Source organism: Spodoptera frugiperda, chromosome 23 (assembly GCF_023101765.2).
Source record: "Spodoptera frugiperda isolate SF20-4 chromosome 23, AGI-APGP_CSIRO_Sfru_2.0, whole genome shotgun sequence".
NCBI classification, from domain to species: Eukaryota; Metazoa; Arthropoda; class Insecta; order Lepidoptera; family Noctuidae; genus Spodoptera; species Spodoptera frugiperda.
In genome coordinates this window covers 1,752,881-1,769,766 of record NC_064234.1, presented here as the reverse complement: position 1 = coordinate 1,769,766, position 16,886 = coordinate 1,752,881, and the positions used below count along the sequence as shown (strand labels likewise).

The window sequence follows — 16,886 nt, the reverse complement described above, 5'->3', positions numbered from 1 at the left end:
TACCAAAATATTTTAAACACGTGGTGTGACCGTGATCGACTGTGACGTGAAAACACGATGAAGAAAATGGTTTTAACGAGCAAACGCCACGATCACGGAGGAACTGAAACTCAGGTCAGTGGGTAGCCTTAGGGGTAAGACATAAAGTGCATAGGCGAGAAACCAATAAGGGGAGTTCAGAAATATTGTAAATACATAATTTAGTATAGACCTTCAGTGTTTCTTACAATGTACAGGTGTTGTTAATGAAAGGGGTAGCCTATGTATTTCATGTCTATGAGTAAACATGGTAAATATCCCGTCTTAAATTCTAATGATATTAAACACATTCTTAAGTACGTACCTCCTGAATTCATTCAATTTTCTGGAATATTGTCATCTACGTCTACCTCTGGTGTGATTTGAGGTACCGGCTTTATAACATTTGGACTCAAGAATATATTGAAATCGTCAATGCAATAAGATGGACCTTCTGAAACCGGTGTTTGAGCACGTGGCTGCTGTGGCTGCACAATGTCCTTGATTTCTTCTTCCATTTTTATTTATTTAAACACAGATACACCCGATTTATTTATTTCTTGAAAGAATCGACCGATCGCCGTAAAAAATGTATTGTAAGTGAATCGTTATCTTGGTTTATGCATTTCGCCTGTTTCGACGTCAAATCCGGTATATTTTCAATGAACAGAATTGACCTTTCTACAGATTAGTTAATTATAATAATTTTCCTACTCATGTAGCGTTTTAGCTTACCTATGTACAATGTATTTTATTTTATATTTGTTAATTAAAAGAAAATACGTTCCTTATTATTAGAAATTAAGAACGGTTAAACGCATTCTCTGACATCTTTATTTGATTTGTCTGGACTTTTAAAGAGCATTTCTTCTCAGAGTAGTCGAATAGGAAATGCCGGCCTCATCTATTTATTTAAGAGATTGACGTGTAAAAGAGTTACATTGGGACCTATTTGCCAAAATAAATACTAACTACCATTTATCATTTAGACGGTACTTATTATTTAGACTTAGTAGGTACTCGCTCCGTGATGTTGGCACCCGGGGCCGGCTGTGACGTCGAAGCCGGACCGGAACAAGTATCAATGAAAATTACTTATCTATAAATATGTATTATCATTAAGTATATTTTATAAAAATCTATCGGCTAATAAACAAGCAGACTTGATGATAAGCAAATATAGGTAGACAATAAATTATACATATCAATTGATAACGGTATTTCAAGTGTATTGATTGTTTTGATACACTAATACTTTGATAAACTAAATAGATAATAAGGAAGTAAGTAGCATAATAATTAATCAAAATCATTTATTTCAATTAGACTAGGAAGAGGAAGACACTTTTAAGAGTAAAATATTATTTTAAAGTGTCCGTCTATCGGTCAGTCTATTGATGTGATGTGAGACGAACGAGCAAGAAACTCCATAGTTTACTCTTTTATCATGTTATGAGGCGTGACCTAATTCATATACTACGCGCACAATTTCAGGTTGCAGGTTACCGGGGCTCCGGCTCGAAGCAAGAGTATGAACAGAGTAGTTAGTAAGAGTCTGACACTTTTTGACGCCTCATCCAAAGTAGGAGGAGCTATTTAATTTTTATTGTTTTTATGAAACACGTAAACGAGTAGACGTATCACCTGATGGTAAGCAATCGCCGCCGCCAATGGACACTTTAAACACCAGAGGCGTTACAAGTGCGTTGCCGGCTTTCACGTCGGTTTTCTGTGACACTGTGGTATATAAAGATGCACGAATGTTCGAAATACTAAACGGTCCGAAATTTCAATTAGCCTCAAAATTTTGATACGCTGAGATCGTTCTGTCCCTTTCTCTCGGCAAATTCAAACTATCGAGAGTTTTATGTCGACAAGTTTTAATTGAACCCTTTGGTTACGTAGAATTTATTTTATTCGAATAAGCAAGTGATTGAATAGAAATAATACTGATTTAGTTTGAAATATAAAGAGATTTTCTAGAGACTTCGTAATAATTTCAAATTATCGAAAATTTGAATGAATGAGTGACAGCCTAGGTTCCTAAATCTATCAATATTAGGTTCCCTATAGGCAAGGCAATTATTCCTCAACCCTAACATTTCAAAACCTAATGTTAGTCATATCGCACGCCCACGCTAAACGCGACTCAAGCGATATATCACTCTAATACGTCCATGGTACATTTATACTCGATCATTTGAAATGACTGTGAAGTTCTATGGTAAATGAACAAATTGACCTTTAGTATATTAGTCATAATGTGCCTAGGAAAAAGCGCAAAATAAAAAACAATGATAAATTGAAAAAATAGTATCTACCATTTTGAGGAGGTAAGTACCTACTTGATGCATTCCATTAGCAAATGATATACATCCTCAATTACATTGCATGTATTACAGTTGGAAGAACTTACTTTCTTCATGAGGAATGCAAACTTTGCCGATGGAAAGTGTCCAGACCGTAATTTTACAGATAGCTTCACATAATTTCTACTTAACCTACTAGCGTATGTACATACCTATGTACAATTTTATTTTATTTTTAATAAAATTGTCTCCCGAAAGATTTTGATCACGGTGGCTATGCTTCAGTCTGTCTAACTAGACTAGTCCACTACGCAGGAGATTTTATAGTGCACAAGTAGGCGCAAACACAGGTGCCCTTTCACCCTCACTCTCTGAACCCGGTGGGGCGGGCGATCGTCACGACCGGAGAGAGGTCAGGTACATGAACAACGGCTTTACGAGCTTTCCGAGACAATGGAACGCCTCCATCTAAATCGTCTTAAGTGTCTTCACATCTTAAGTGTGAAGAGCCATGCTTCGGCACGAATGGGCCGGCTCGACCGGAGTGATACCACGGCCTCACAGAAAACCGACGTGAAACAATGCTTGCGTTGTGTTTCGTTGTGTGAGTAAGGTCCCGGAGGCCCAATTCCCCCATTCCCAATCTTCCCCATCCCCATTCCCGAACAACAACCCTTTCTCCTTACTCCCAAAAGGCCGGCAATGCACTTGTAACGCACCTGGTGTTTCAACTTTCTATGGGCAGCGGCGATTGCTTACCATCAGGTAATACGTCTGCTCGATTACCGGCGTGTTTCAAAAAAAAACTAGTGTCCAAATATCAATGTAGGTTTTTTTTTGAGCGAGGCGAGAGGGAGTTTCAGACTCTTACTGACTAAAAACCACTCTGCTTCTTACTCCTGCTTTTCGAGCCGGAGCCCCGGTAACCCGTTAGGCCGTCCGCAACTACGAGTGAATATAGTTACCTATACAATTGAAATACGTAGGGTAGGTACGAGTACAATCATGGTATAACCTACCTACACAATACAAAGTATGCAATAGATCGCAGCGGAAATGTGTAACAAAAACCACAAAGAGCTACCTATATGTATAGGTAAAACTCGCCAATTTTATAAACTTATCGATTTCAAACCTATAGTAATATAATTTAATGTTAACGTAGGGTACATTGAACTTTAATGACAATGGAATTTGCCACGATTAGTGCAAACGCAAACTGGGCCACGCGTGGCCACGCCAACAGTAGAACGGATGACCAAGTAGACAATGGTTTTCAGGTTGGTTTTAGATACCTAAATAACATAGGCGTAGCCAGGTTTTAGTATCGGGAGGGGTTTAAAAAAGTAAAACGAACAAAACTTCCTTAATGAACTTCTTTCATTCATGAGAAAAAAAAAACAATTTATGTAATATGTAATAAACAGATTTAATCTTAACTTTTCAGGGAGGGTTTGAACCCCCAATCCCCCCCCCCCTGGCTACGCCTATGCTAAATAACAAGCTCTTGAGTTTAGCATAGCAAACATTATCATCAACAGCCTGTGACTGTTCACTGCTGAAGTATGTCTCTAGAGTCGTATTTTTTATTAAAAAAAGTTGCCCCATACTTTTCTCATGGGTGCGTTTACAAATATACAAGTTTACCTACACTCATGTGTAAAAGACATATTAGACAATTGTCATGTCCGAAAACAACAATTTGTGGATCGCTCGAGTTGCTCCATGCGAGAATCGAACCAACTACACATTGCGCCGTATAGCCGCAATCTTTATGATAGGCAGATGGTTTGACGATGGCAGTTTAAAAGGTTCAGGATTATAAGTATACCTATGGGTTTAGGTTAATCAAGCAAGAAGCCCTACTATCCTCAGCTTGACCTTTTGGTAGATGGTAGACATAATAGGCATTGTACCTAAAGTTCCCAGGTATATATAGGCCTTGCTAGGACTTGCCTATGGCGCCCATGACTAACTACGACTTATTCAGTCAATCGCTTAGTGTGTCAGCTTCAAATAAATGACCCATATTGACAACAATTACCTTCGCTGCATTCATACAGGACTATTATAAGTACTATTAATAATATTAATATGAGTGGTGGCTGTCTGGCTACCAATAAAACGTATGTCTGTCGTGTTTCCTAGCCTTTTGTAAGTAGGGTCAGGTTAGACATAAAGGTAGCACTAAGTCCTAATCAGGTAGTATAAAAGCCGTTTGAAATGTCAAAACTATCATCACTTTTATTAGGTCGGCTAGCCTGTCAAATTACTCCTCTATAACTAACTGTTGTTATAACTATCGTGAAACATACTAAATTAACACAGTCTAAAAATCACGGTTTGCTCCCGTAAATTAATCGAGAAAAGCTTTACTAGTTACTAGAGCTCGCGACGTCGCCGCGTCTGCGCACGCTGCCCATGATGAAGAGTCCCTGTGTGACTCGAAATTAGTAGAGCTTTTCTCCATTAATTTACGAACTGTTGTACTTCATTATTATATATTCAGTTAATGGTTACATATCACAACCCTTAGCAATTATTTTCGGGACCATATCGTTCCTAAGGAATAGTCTAAGTAATCATTAAATGTCTCTGAGAACGGCAGTAAACCTGAAGTAATTTAAATAATAGATTTAAGCAACTATCTAAATATACTAGGTTTTAGTGCTTTGTGTAAGTACATAGACAGGTACTAAATAGCGTGTTTTCGAAACAATAGATAAGTGCACTGCATGTCCGGAGTGCACGCGAGTGCCGTCGAACGGACCTCTCTTTGCTTAACCTAGTTTTTAACGTTTATTGAACCAATTAACAGTAGAAATAAACTTTTGTTAAATATTTTGCAAATATTGCTCCGTACGGTAATCGAATCTGCAACACTTTACACAGCAGCTGGTTGTCCAGCTACTGCAGCAAACAAGCCGTCAAATGAAAGCCTTGATTTAATGTTGTGTATTAAATATCCAATTAACAGTCGAAATAAACTAATCTATATATAAAAAAACAAAGTTCTACAGTTTTTAAATTAAAGGGACTTAATGTGTTATTCACAGAAAAGTATACCCTGTGCCAGTATTTTGACTCTTGTTGCTACAAATACAGAAATTCACGCTTATCTCTAGTGCAAGTAGGTTTAGATAACAGAGCGCCACACGGCACACATTCTTATCACCAAATTGCACGATATTCTGAAAGGTCAGTCTTGTAAACTAATACATACATACATACATAGATACATACATCGGACCTTCAGTTGAGCTGCCATTGATTTGAAACCTTCACATTTGAAAATTGGTTTTCATTTTACTGGTCTAGCCTTCATTTTATATTGGAAACATAAAGAAGGTCTTTAAATAAGTTAGTGTAGGTAATAAATTGGCGTTGCAATGTCTCTGCCTACCCCATAGGAAACCCGAGGCGTGAGGTTGTATTGCGTGTGTGTCTTGGTAATATTTTACACAATATTTTTTTAAAGTAAAATACATTCACATGTTTTACTTAGTGTGGGAATATACTTCATAAATCCACGGGATAGATTATATTATTACATAATTTAATCGTTCTGGTCAAGCGATCGCAAGGAAGGCGTTTTTTTAAAGGGGGAAAATCGTCCATTGACTTCTCCCGCCTTAGGCGAGGCGAGAGGGAGTGTCAGATTCTTACTGACTAAAAACCACCCCATTCCTACTCCTGCTTTTTGAGCCGGAGCCCCGGTAAACCCGCTAGGTAGTCCGCAGCTCGCTGAGTAGTCCAGAAGGAAGGCTATCTCCAGGATTCACATGTGTACCTTAGTATTGTTACTTATGCAAATTAGACAACGATTTACTTACGCAATCTTAGATAAGTTTATCTACCGCCAAACGGCAGTAACAACGTGTCATGTTGTAATACTTATCACCCGTATATTTTGGTGTAATGTGACCAACATTTACATGAAAGGACCGCGCGTTCGAGGCCGCGCCGGGGACATTCTGATTGCACAGGTAATGGATTTGATTCAATTCGTGACACATTTGATACAATGAACCATGTTTTTTACATATAATCTTGCAACAGAATGAAATTTGCTATAGTCTACGAAGTGTGCTACGCGCTACGCTAGGTACTACGCGGCTACGGAAGATGTTACGCCGCGCCGCTACAATATGCTACATCTCGTAGCATGCTACGCACGGCTACGCTTTCAAGATAAGAGTTCCACAAAAAGTTGCTAGTTAAGTTATTCTCAGTCTGTATTTGTTTAAAGATTGTGTCATGTATACCATATTATGTATGTGAAGTAAATAAAATAAAGTATATTGGTAAATAAAAGTCAAAAAGTTCTTAAAGTAAAAACAGCATATTTTTGCGCTACTCGATAATAATTAATCAAAGCTTTCTATTACTTTTATACATTAAAATTACGGCCACCATGTACTACGTATGTAAGTAAGTACCTACACTCATATCAAAACCCGTCATAGAAACCTTCAACTATAAAAGAGTTTGTTTGAATTAAATAAAAATTAAACGTATGTTAAGTGGTATTGTAAATTTCGAATTGTAAATTAAATCGTGGTTGAATTTCCGGTATTACTATTAAAATCTTGGCGTTCGCTTTCACATCGATCTTTTTCCATTTGAAAAATAACCACAGAATGTATGAAACATTTGCTGGAAATATGAATCAGCAACTAAATTACCCTATAACACGTCCGACTGTTTGTTGAACCCACACACTATAGGACGTGAAATGACATACATTGCGGTTTTTGTTTACACGAACTCGATCAAGCTTGTTACAAATTCCTCAATGGACGTAGAAGTGCGACCAACATTCGCGCTGTATAAAACGTTCATTAAGAACTCGTGGAAAAATCACGCGAGCCCACTTGTTGACAAACTCGTTCAAGGTCACGACATTGAATCTACAGTACACATGACCTTTCCCACACATCTATTACTAATGACGCAAAGATAAGAAAATTACTCCGTCAAAAAAACACCACCATTAAAAAGTTCGACACACTTTAATAAAATACCAAGACAACGGACACATCACCAACACTTGAGCAATATCAATATCTTCGTATACATTCAACGTTAACAAAAATAAACAAACTCTTATCATAACATGTTAACACTTAGAACGTTTAGCCTCTCAACGAATGTTCATTAATCCAATGATTGCACTCTCTTAATCTAAGTAGAACGTTAGAACCAACTGTTCTCCTTTTTCATCCTATCTCTGTGCCGCCCCTTCATCTCGAGGCTCTGGAATATCTCTGACAGCTTGTCCAGCTTGTGCGCCGGGCTCTGAGGCAGCTCCTGCAGCTTGCAGACAGTTTTGTCCCCCTCCACTCTACACACCTGGTACGTCTGTCTCTCTCTCAAACACAGCAGCTTCCCAGTCTCCGGCATCGTCGACAACTTAGCCACTTGCAGCGCCGCCTTCTTGAACCTGGTCTTTGGAGAAACTTTTATCTTCTCCTCGATAACTGTCCTCTCAGAATTTGGCGCCGGCTGGACCAACTGTCTCGTCTTAGTTATTGACATGTCGTCTTTACTCACTTTAGCGTTTGCTGCTGCAGTCACGTATATTGGCTCTATAACATCGTACGTGTTTTCTCTGAGTAACTGTTGCGGCCTCTTAACATCTAGCTGACCCAAGGAATTTTTCCTTGCGAATCCATGTATCCGCAACGGTGTGAGAGGTTTGAGCACATCTCGGATTTTGACCGACCGATCCAACGAACCGGAGTCATTTTTATTCAAGTCAAACACGATCACTTTCGTCTTGGACTTCTCCAGCTTCTGTCCGATGGCTGGTAGAGGATGGAAGGGAGAGAGGGTTGGTTTGATTTGAATGTCGTTGTCGAGCATCCTCAGCTGCGCCGTCTTGTTCTTCCGCGTGTGGAGTTTCCGCGGCGCGTAAATAGTAGTTAGCGCGCGCGTTTTGTGCGGGTCGAGTGGCGCGAGTGGACCGGGCAGCATGGGGCGTGCGGAGGCGCGCGTGCCTGCCCGCCGACAGCCGGGCCCGACCTTGGCTGACGTCGCCCCTCCCCGTCAATCGAACGCTCACGCGCGCTGCCCTACGCTTGACCACGTGACCACCCGCTGCAAGAGCGCACCGCGCATGAAGGAGCCCACGGCTGTGTAGCCTTCTTCCTACAGCAGCCGTGACTCCTGCTGCCTGCTCTATTACTCAACGTTATTGAAGTACACTGTCAACATGACAACTATATATGAATCAGTATTTTTTTTAAATCATGGTCACAACTGACAATAAACGCGTATTGAAAGTGGCCAGTATCCGACCCTTTATCTATGCAGGACATAATCCTCCTTGTTAGACTGTTAACTACTTTATTAATTGCTTGAGCTCAAAGAAAGATAGTAAGTGTGGAGGAAACTTGGGCTTAAGCAACGAATTAAAGTAGCAAACACAAAATCAATTTTCATTAACGGAAATTATCAATATGTCGCTGTACCTACCTAACATCGACAACGGAATTCCAATTCAACAAAAGTTCCTTCGATGTAGTAACACTTTTGTTGGATTTACAATAAACCTACGTAAATTGGCAAGTGAAATGAATTGCGAGGGTATTGTATATGACAGAAATAGAATATAACTTCACGCCTACTTTCCATAAAGGCGTAAAAATCCAATGCTTAAATAGCACTAGTTAATTTGTAAATGAACATTATAACAGTATCCATTATCGAAATACAGAAAATTCTTAAAATCAAAAGCCACTCTCCAATACTACGATTGCATCATCTGCAAAAACTTTCTGTTATTCCTCTTCATCATCATCATATCTGCTACAATTGCTGCAAGTCGCAAGATGTCTCCAGTATCCAGACTTCAGTACTTAGGTATCCTCCAAAGATTTGCGAATTGAAGGCAAAATAAATACATCTACATTAAAAGTAAAACGTTTTTCCAGATAATCGCGCACAAACATACAGGTCAAACTGAGAACCTCCTTTTTTTGAAGTCGGTTAAAGAGAAACATAACTTTACTTCCAACTTAAAACATCAATTTCAATAATTCATCACGATCATTAGGCTTAAATGATAGTTATTTCTTGTAAAGTATATAATACGGCTATATACCTGTCATGGCATATTGTCGTCACGCTGTGGACGACGAGTAATGACCATTATTACCACCATCGATCCAAAATGACCTTGGAATGGACGAATCGGAAAAAATGTTATTTTGTCACCTACCATGCGACCGACGGACAGAGTACTTTCTATGTAATTGATTGGTATCGATTTGTTTTGAATAGAGAAAGTGTACATTTTGATAAAAGTATTATTGATAAAAGTATATATATATATATATGTATATTATACTTATATATATATTATTGATAAAAGTATTTATTATCAATATTATTATTGATAAAAGTCTTCATCAAGCTAATATTTTAATGAAAAATGTCCCCCCTTACATGAACCCATAACATATCTGATGAAAAAAATAAACAACACACGTTGTACAGGTGTACCACTACCTACCCCTTCAGGAATTACAAGGCGTGGCTTTGCGTATATGTAGGTACGATTTACGTAGTTGTACAATTGAAAGTTTTTTGTGATCAGTTTAATTCTCTTTTATCAGACATAGAACTTGGTAACTAGGCGGAGCGGCAAACGAGCAATCAGCACTGCCTGTGGACACCTGTAACAACGTTGCTAGCCTTTCGAGAGTTAGGGATTAGAGAACTGAAAATTCAGATTGGGGTAGGATTGGCACTGGAACTTCACTCTCACGATGCAACACAACGCAGACGTTATTTTACGCCAATTTTCTGTGAGACCGTAATATTACTCTAGTCAAGCCGCTCCATTGTTTTCCAACACAACATAAATCGAATTATTAATATGGGAACAGACTGAAGGATGAAAGGTGTAATTTCAAACTTTACATACGTAGAACATAGTAAGGTCGTTGTTTGGACATAACATGTGTCAATGACCTTGTAACTATCGATATACAGTGTACACACACCTATACACAGTCCACTAATTGTCCTCTAATAACTGTCAGTCATTACACAAATTAAACTTTGACGTAAGTACTAAGGTATTACGTGCCCTTGAATACTTATTATCGAACATAACACTTATTTTTAACACATTGAATAACTAACTACGTCTAACTATAAAATAACAAATGAGTAATATCTAAAGACGTTGTGGCTGGGAGGTTTGTTTAAGACGCCTGCTTCTCATGCACAAAGGTGCGGTTTCGAAACCTACTAATGGCAGTATCATTGAGAATTTTCCGAGTTATATGATTGTACTTTCTAAGATTATTTAGATACCACTGATAAACGGTGAAGGAAAACATTGTGAGGAAACCTGAGTTTATAATTTTTAATTATAAATTCGAGATTGCCAACCCGTGTTGAGCAAACGTGGTGATTAAAGCTCTCAAACTTTGTTTTTCCTGCACTGGGCGATATGGTCGCCAAGCGACAAAGCCTTTAAATAAATAAAAAAAAAGCTCTTACTTTTCCTGTGCGAGAAGTGGCTTTTGGTCAGCAGTGGCCACTTATAGGCTGTTGTTAATGATGATAAATCTCTAATGTCTAGGTGGCTTGGTGATTGCACTTAAAAATTGTAGATTTCAATCTTCTAAGGAAAGAATGAGATGAAGAGTATTTTTTTGTCGAATATGTCAGCAACGATCAAAGATGAATTTGCAAGTAGTTACTGGAAATAGGGTTGGGATCGGCAGAGAAGTTAAGAAATGGCTAGTAATGTTCACCCCTGTTTGTAATGTACTTCAAAGAATCGTCAAGACAGATCAGGTGGACATATAGACGCAGACTCCTCCTAATCGAACCACACACATAAGTATATACAAACCAGTATTGTTTCACTGTTCACCATATTACCTATCTATGTAAGCAATATTACCAATCAATAATTTAACGAATTCGTTCGTCAGTTTTCTACTCCGAAGCAAGGCTAACTGGCCATAAGACAACAGACCAAACTTTTAGTAACTTCCAACTTTATTCCCTTATCAATAAAGTTGTATATCGTATATCTATTACTGTGTGAAAGTAACATGTTTTTCTATGCAACCTAGATTGATCGCAAATTACAGTAAATGCGTAGTTTCTTCGGCTAAACTGTTTTGTATAAATTATGCAGTAGTCAATGCCAAGGACTTAACAGTTGAAGGTGCAGTTTGTAGCGAGAAAATATGTTTTATTCGTTGGAAAATGTTGATAGAAATCGATACTTTGGAGACATTTTTTGTTTGTTATGTTGACTCTTTCTTAGGGTGCTTTTCCGCCGATCCGGAGCTGCGGACAACGTAACAGGTTACCGGAGCTCCGGCTCAAAGCAGAAGAAGGAACTGGGTGGATTTTAGTCAGTCAGAGTCTGACACTCCCTCCCGCCTCATCCAAGGCCACAGGATGACTTGCCCATCTCAAAAAAAAAAATTGGGTGCTTTTCCACCAGAGATGTGCTCTGTAGCTATACTACAAATGTTTGTTTACAGCTAAGCTTTGAAACTACGTGACAGTTTCCACTGATACTAAGCTCGAGTATGTCCGATGTATGTCCACACAGGTCTTTCTGACATGTTTGTAACATACGAGTATAGTTACATTTTTTATACAATTTGATATTAACATAATTTGACATTGTTTTATATATTTTTTCCTTTTATATTTTTATATTTCCTTTTAAAATTGTTAGTTTGAGGACCGTGTGAGACTTTTGCTAGTCATTTTATTTTTAGTAAATTATATTCTGATAGTTTGAGCATTTGTGTGGCCTACCCAAATGTTCTTTTGGTTGGTGTTGTTCGTCGGATCATTCAGCAACAGCCGTCAGCTGAGCTGATTGTAAACTGACACATGCGTGCTGCCATCTGAACAGGTCCGCTCAAACTGCTGTGGTTCTTTCCTCAAAAGACCACTACAGAATCAACTTGCACGGTTCTCCGACATCTTTAATTAATTTTGTCTGGACTTTAAAAGAGACTATGACCTCTGAGTTTGTTTCGGCATTTCTTCTCAGAGTAGTCGGATAGGAAATGCCGGCCTCATCTAGTTATTTAAGAGATTGACGTGTAAAAGTGTTATTTTATAACCTATTTGCAAAAAAAAAAATTAATAAATTACTATGCGATGGATCGATAGTATGGAAGCCATAGATAGCTCACATCCATAACATGCATCTTTCTATACAAAACACATAACTTAGCTGCTTAGCTAAGCAATGAATATGATTGGTGGAACTCAAACGCATCTACAGCCACATAGCGTACCTAGCATATCTCTGGTGGAAAAGTACTCTTATAGGCTTTATCACTATCTCTTTTTGTTATACTTCTCTGTTTTATGCATATTCTATGCGGCGGCGATTGCTTACAATCAGGTTTTAAGTAAGCTTGTTTACCGGCGTGGTCCATCAAAAAAAATTCTCCCATCCACTGCTGTTAAAGGTTCTAAAGACGAAACGAAACGCTGTCGGTATTTGGAAGTTAATGATATTTTTTTTTTATAAATATATTTTTTATCTCTTTACTAGTTGAAGCCCACTTATTTCGGATACTCCACGCGACAAGGACTAACTCCAACCGAGACTCTTTGTACGATATTCAATTAAAAACGTCAATATTTCCAATACCATGGATAGTGACAACATAGACATGATGTAACAGCTATTATACAACTCGATATATCGGACAATAGGTAGCGGGTTCGAATAAATTTGGGTCAAGATTCAACGTATCATGTCGAGGACATGCCTCTCTAATCAAAAATGTATTGGAGTGAATCCTGTAGGTACATAGTTCCGTGGTTTATAAATGCTATTAACATTTTGTCTATCTGATTCGAATAGGTAATTTACAATATTGAGAATATCTGATGGATGTTTATCGTACAAAATAAGCAGACGCGTTAGAGTGAAAACATTTATTAGGTACTCTGTCATTCACATTAAACCAATCAAGAATTTTGAATACTGAAAAGCTCAAGTTTTAACAGTAGAAGAATAGAGATTATTTTCAGTAGCTTCAGTCATTTTATTACCTCTTGGTAATTCGAAGTTATCACGAGGTCCCTAAAAAATCTTCGTATATATTTCGCTCTAAATCAATAGGTACATTTATGTGCATTCGGTAATTCGAACATGAAAAGTCATTGCTACGTAACCAAATGACTCGTTATTCGAAATCTTAAGGAGGCCCTTACTCAAACATGTAAATATGTATGTAAGGAAATGTATTAGTCAACTAACTTGACCTTGAAACCTTAACATTTGACATTGACCCTGGACACATCATCACTGGCCAACTTCTAACCTTCGCGTGCCGACCGGAGACGAAACTGAGTAATCCCTCGCCGTTCAGCGATTTCACGCGAAGATTACAAAGAAATTAGCATGAAAATGCTGTTTACCTTTTATTCCTTTTAAGGCTTTTTGGGCAACTTGGTAAAGGTTCTGGAATTTACTTCGGTGATACGATCGCGTTGGTCATTCATTGGCTAGTCATTGTTAGAGGTATTTGTAGGTGTTGTATCATTAATTAATGGTAGGTGCGTCAGTAAGATTATCATTAAATAGTAGGTGCGTAAGTAGGATTTATAATAGGTATTTACACAGTTTATCAATAAAATTGAGATGCGAGATGGAGCGTTGTATGTCGTGAATGTTTATTAAGATTTTGTGAGAAAATTGATGTACTTTTTTTAAATAGGTAATTACATAATATGAAGTAGTTTAATATCTATCTGTAAAATTATGTATGTTACTAATAAATAAATAGACACTAAACTTGAAAATACAAATTTTAATCCTATAATGCATGTTGTGACAATATTCCCGCCGCCATGTCGCCGACCTAAGTGCTCCTATTGGAGTTGGTAGATACAATGGCGAGGTTGACACGAAAGAGTCACTAATGCACATCATTGTGTATAGTGACGTGATGTAAATATGGTTGCTAGTAACTGGGCACAGTTCCAGGCTTTGCCCAACTTAGAAAATCTATTAAAGATGGAAAATGATTTATTCATTTCGGGAAACGAATCAAAGTCCCTATTCATGGTTGTGTCCCGATACTTCAGTACATGCGACCATTCTATTAACGAGGTATTAATGTTGATGTTGCAAAATAATTATGAAAACATCGTATTTTTTTTAATAATATGTGCTATTATACCATGTATATTTAATAGATGCTATTAATAATGCTAAATTTTGACGCATAGTGATAAATACCTAGAACGACAGACAATCCGAATATAATCATTATACACACGTAAGGTAAAATAATAGCTTGGAGGTAAAAATAGAGACATGTTACACACTGTACATGTTCAAGAAAATTTTCCGCTATCATTTCACCAAGATAATAGCTTAATAGACAACAATACAATAACCTGATTGACATTAAAGAGCTAGAACATAATGCACCTCATTCTGTACCCTAGGACCAATACACTGTAATGTAATATGATACTTAAGGTAACCACATAAGAGCTCTATTCATATAAACAATAGAATTGACATCCCTTGTGGAACAAAGTGACATGCATTCAGTTGCAATACCTGACAAGTTTTTGTTCTGTTCAGCTTTTTCTATTGTTGTTTTCTAGTGAATAGGTTTTGGATTACAAAAACAAACATCTTTGTGTTTTCATATTTCGTTACTTTAGAAAGTTTTAGTGATATCATGTGTTAAATAAATCGTAGTTATTTTTTACAGGAGAAAGTGTTTGAAACACCAATAGTATATTTACTTAACATGGCCATAGCGGCTAATAGTCTCGAATAGATTCAACAACGATTTATATCTGTCAGTAGCGTTGACTATTAAAGATAGAATTCTGAGAAAGAAAAATTAGCTGCGTACAAATGCCTCAAAAGAACACATACCGGCCGAATTGAAAACTTCCTCCTTCTTGGGAAGTCGGTTAAAAAATGGTGTTGCTACGTGGCTGCAATCTGCTACGAGATGCGAGCTATGCGGTACCCAAAACCTCCACAGCTTTGTCTACAATGGAGTATGTGGATTACACGATGTTGCTACGCGACTACGATTGGCTACGAGATCTACGCTACAATTACACGGCTACTTCTACGTATCGGCTACGCAGATTACAATAATTATGTTCTTACATGTCTACGAACAACTACGCTTTTCTCGCTGCCAAAAAAAGCTTATATAAATGCTTGATATAATATTATAACAATCGTTTAGCCTGCCTTTTAACTCATCGAGTCGAGGTTGAGTCACAAAAATTTAAAAGGCTATCCGTCTTTCGGTGCCAGTGTTTAGGTGAAGTTTTAAGATATTATATCCAAGAAGTGATTCCTGATAATATTTGAAATTAATTGAATTTTAGTTGACGTCGCTGCTTCCTACGCAGTTCAAAAACCTCGGGAGTTTTGACCTTAAGAGTTCAAGGTCATTGTGTTCATCATTTCATTCAAATAGATAATGGTGGTAGTTTACTGTAGTCATCTATAATGGGTAATCAATATAAAAAATTCGAGGTAGTAAATAATTTATCTATCGAGTACCTAGTACCCGGTAAATTATTGTTTGTTCATTGTTCGTGCGGTAATTTTTTCACAAATTATCGCTAATGATCCTTATTTCAATTATTATAAAGTTGAATTGTTTTATGTTTACAAAATTCACCGCAATTAAATGGCATAGGTATAAACACAATTTGCATAGCCAAACTATACAAATTTGTTTGCTACACAAATAATAATTATTCCGACTGTTCAATGACTGATTTTTGATTCCTTGTGGAAATATCCGCGACAACCAGTACTTGTACCCTTAGTAAGAAAACGAAATGAGAGCGCGTTCGGCGCTCTGATTGGTTTATTGGTTTATCCAAGACAGCCAATAAACCAACCAATCAGAGCGCTGAACACTATATCGTTTCGATTATCTTAAACGTAAAGCAAACTCGTGCTAAGGGTACTGTATTGTTGAAAAATATACCAATTCTCAAACATCCCAACTTTCGAAGGCCAACGCAACAATTTAAGTTGTTATCGTTTTTATTTAATTTTAGATAACACCTTGTTACTAATTACTTATTACTTTTCACTTCAATTACCGTAATTAACAAAAACATTGGCACAAAAGATAATTCTGTTTTGATGACTTTAAATTGATTGTGAAATAATATGTTTTTACTCAATGCTCACAATACATGTGGTCCTTACGGGAGTTCCTAAGTAGTGTTTTTCTTAATAAAGGTACGTTATTTGTAGAAATATATTACTTCATTTTTTTTATTCTGTTTGTGTTTTGTTCAAGTTGCAATGAAGTTATTTTATCGCTCGTTTTTTGTGCCTAGAAATAATTAGGTTACTGAAGAGTTTAAAGAGATAATGTAGGTTACATTTTGATTTGTTTCTTATTATTTTTTGACACAGAACTGAAACTTACAATAAGTTTCAGTTCAATGTCTAGATGTAGTTCAATATCTATCATAAATTCCTAGATTTCCATTATTCAATTTGTCATTTTAGCTCAAAAATCCATTACGATACTACAATAC

General features: G+C 37.2%; 1 protein-coding gene across 1 annotated transcript; it reads right to left on the bottom strand.

Moving 5' to 3' along the window:
- Window positions 1–7,320: 7,320 nt before the first annotated feature.
- LOC126912154 (uncharacterized) lies at window positions 7,321–8,535 on the bottom strand. The gene has a single exon (XM_050702899.1). It carries the CDS (start codon window positions 8,301–8,303, stop codon window positions 7,524–7,526), a length of 780 nt encoding a protein of 259 aa, XP_050558856.1. The 5' UTR covers window positions 8,304–8,535; the 3' UTR covers window positions 7,321–7,523.
- Between the last annotated feature and the right edge of the window lie 8,351 nt (window positions 8,536–16,886).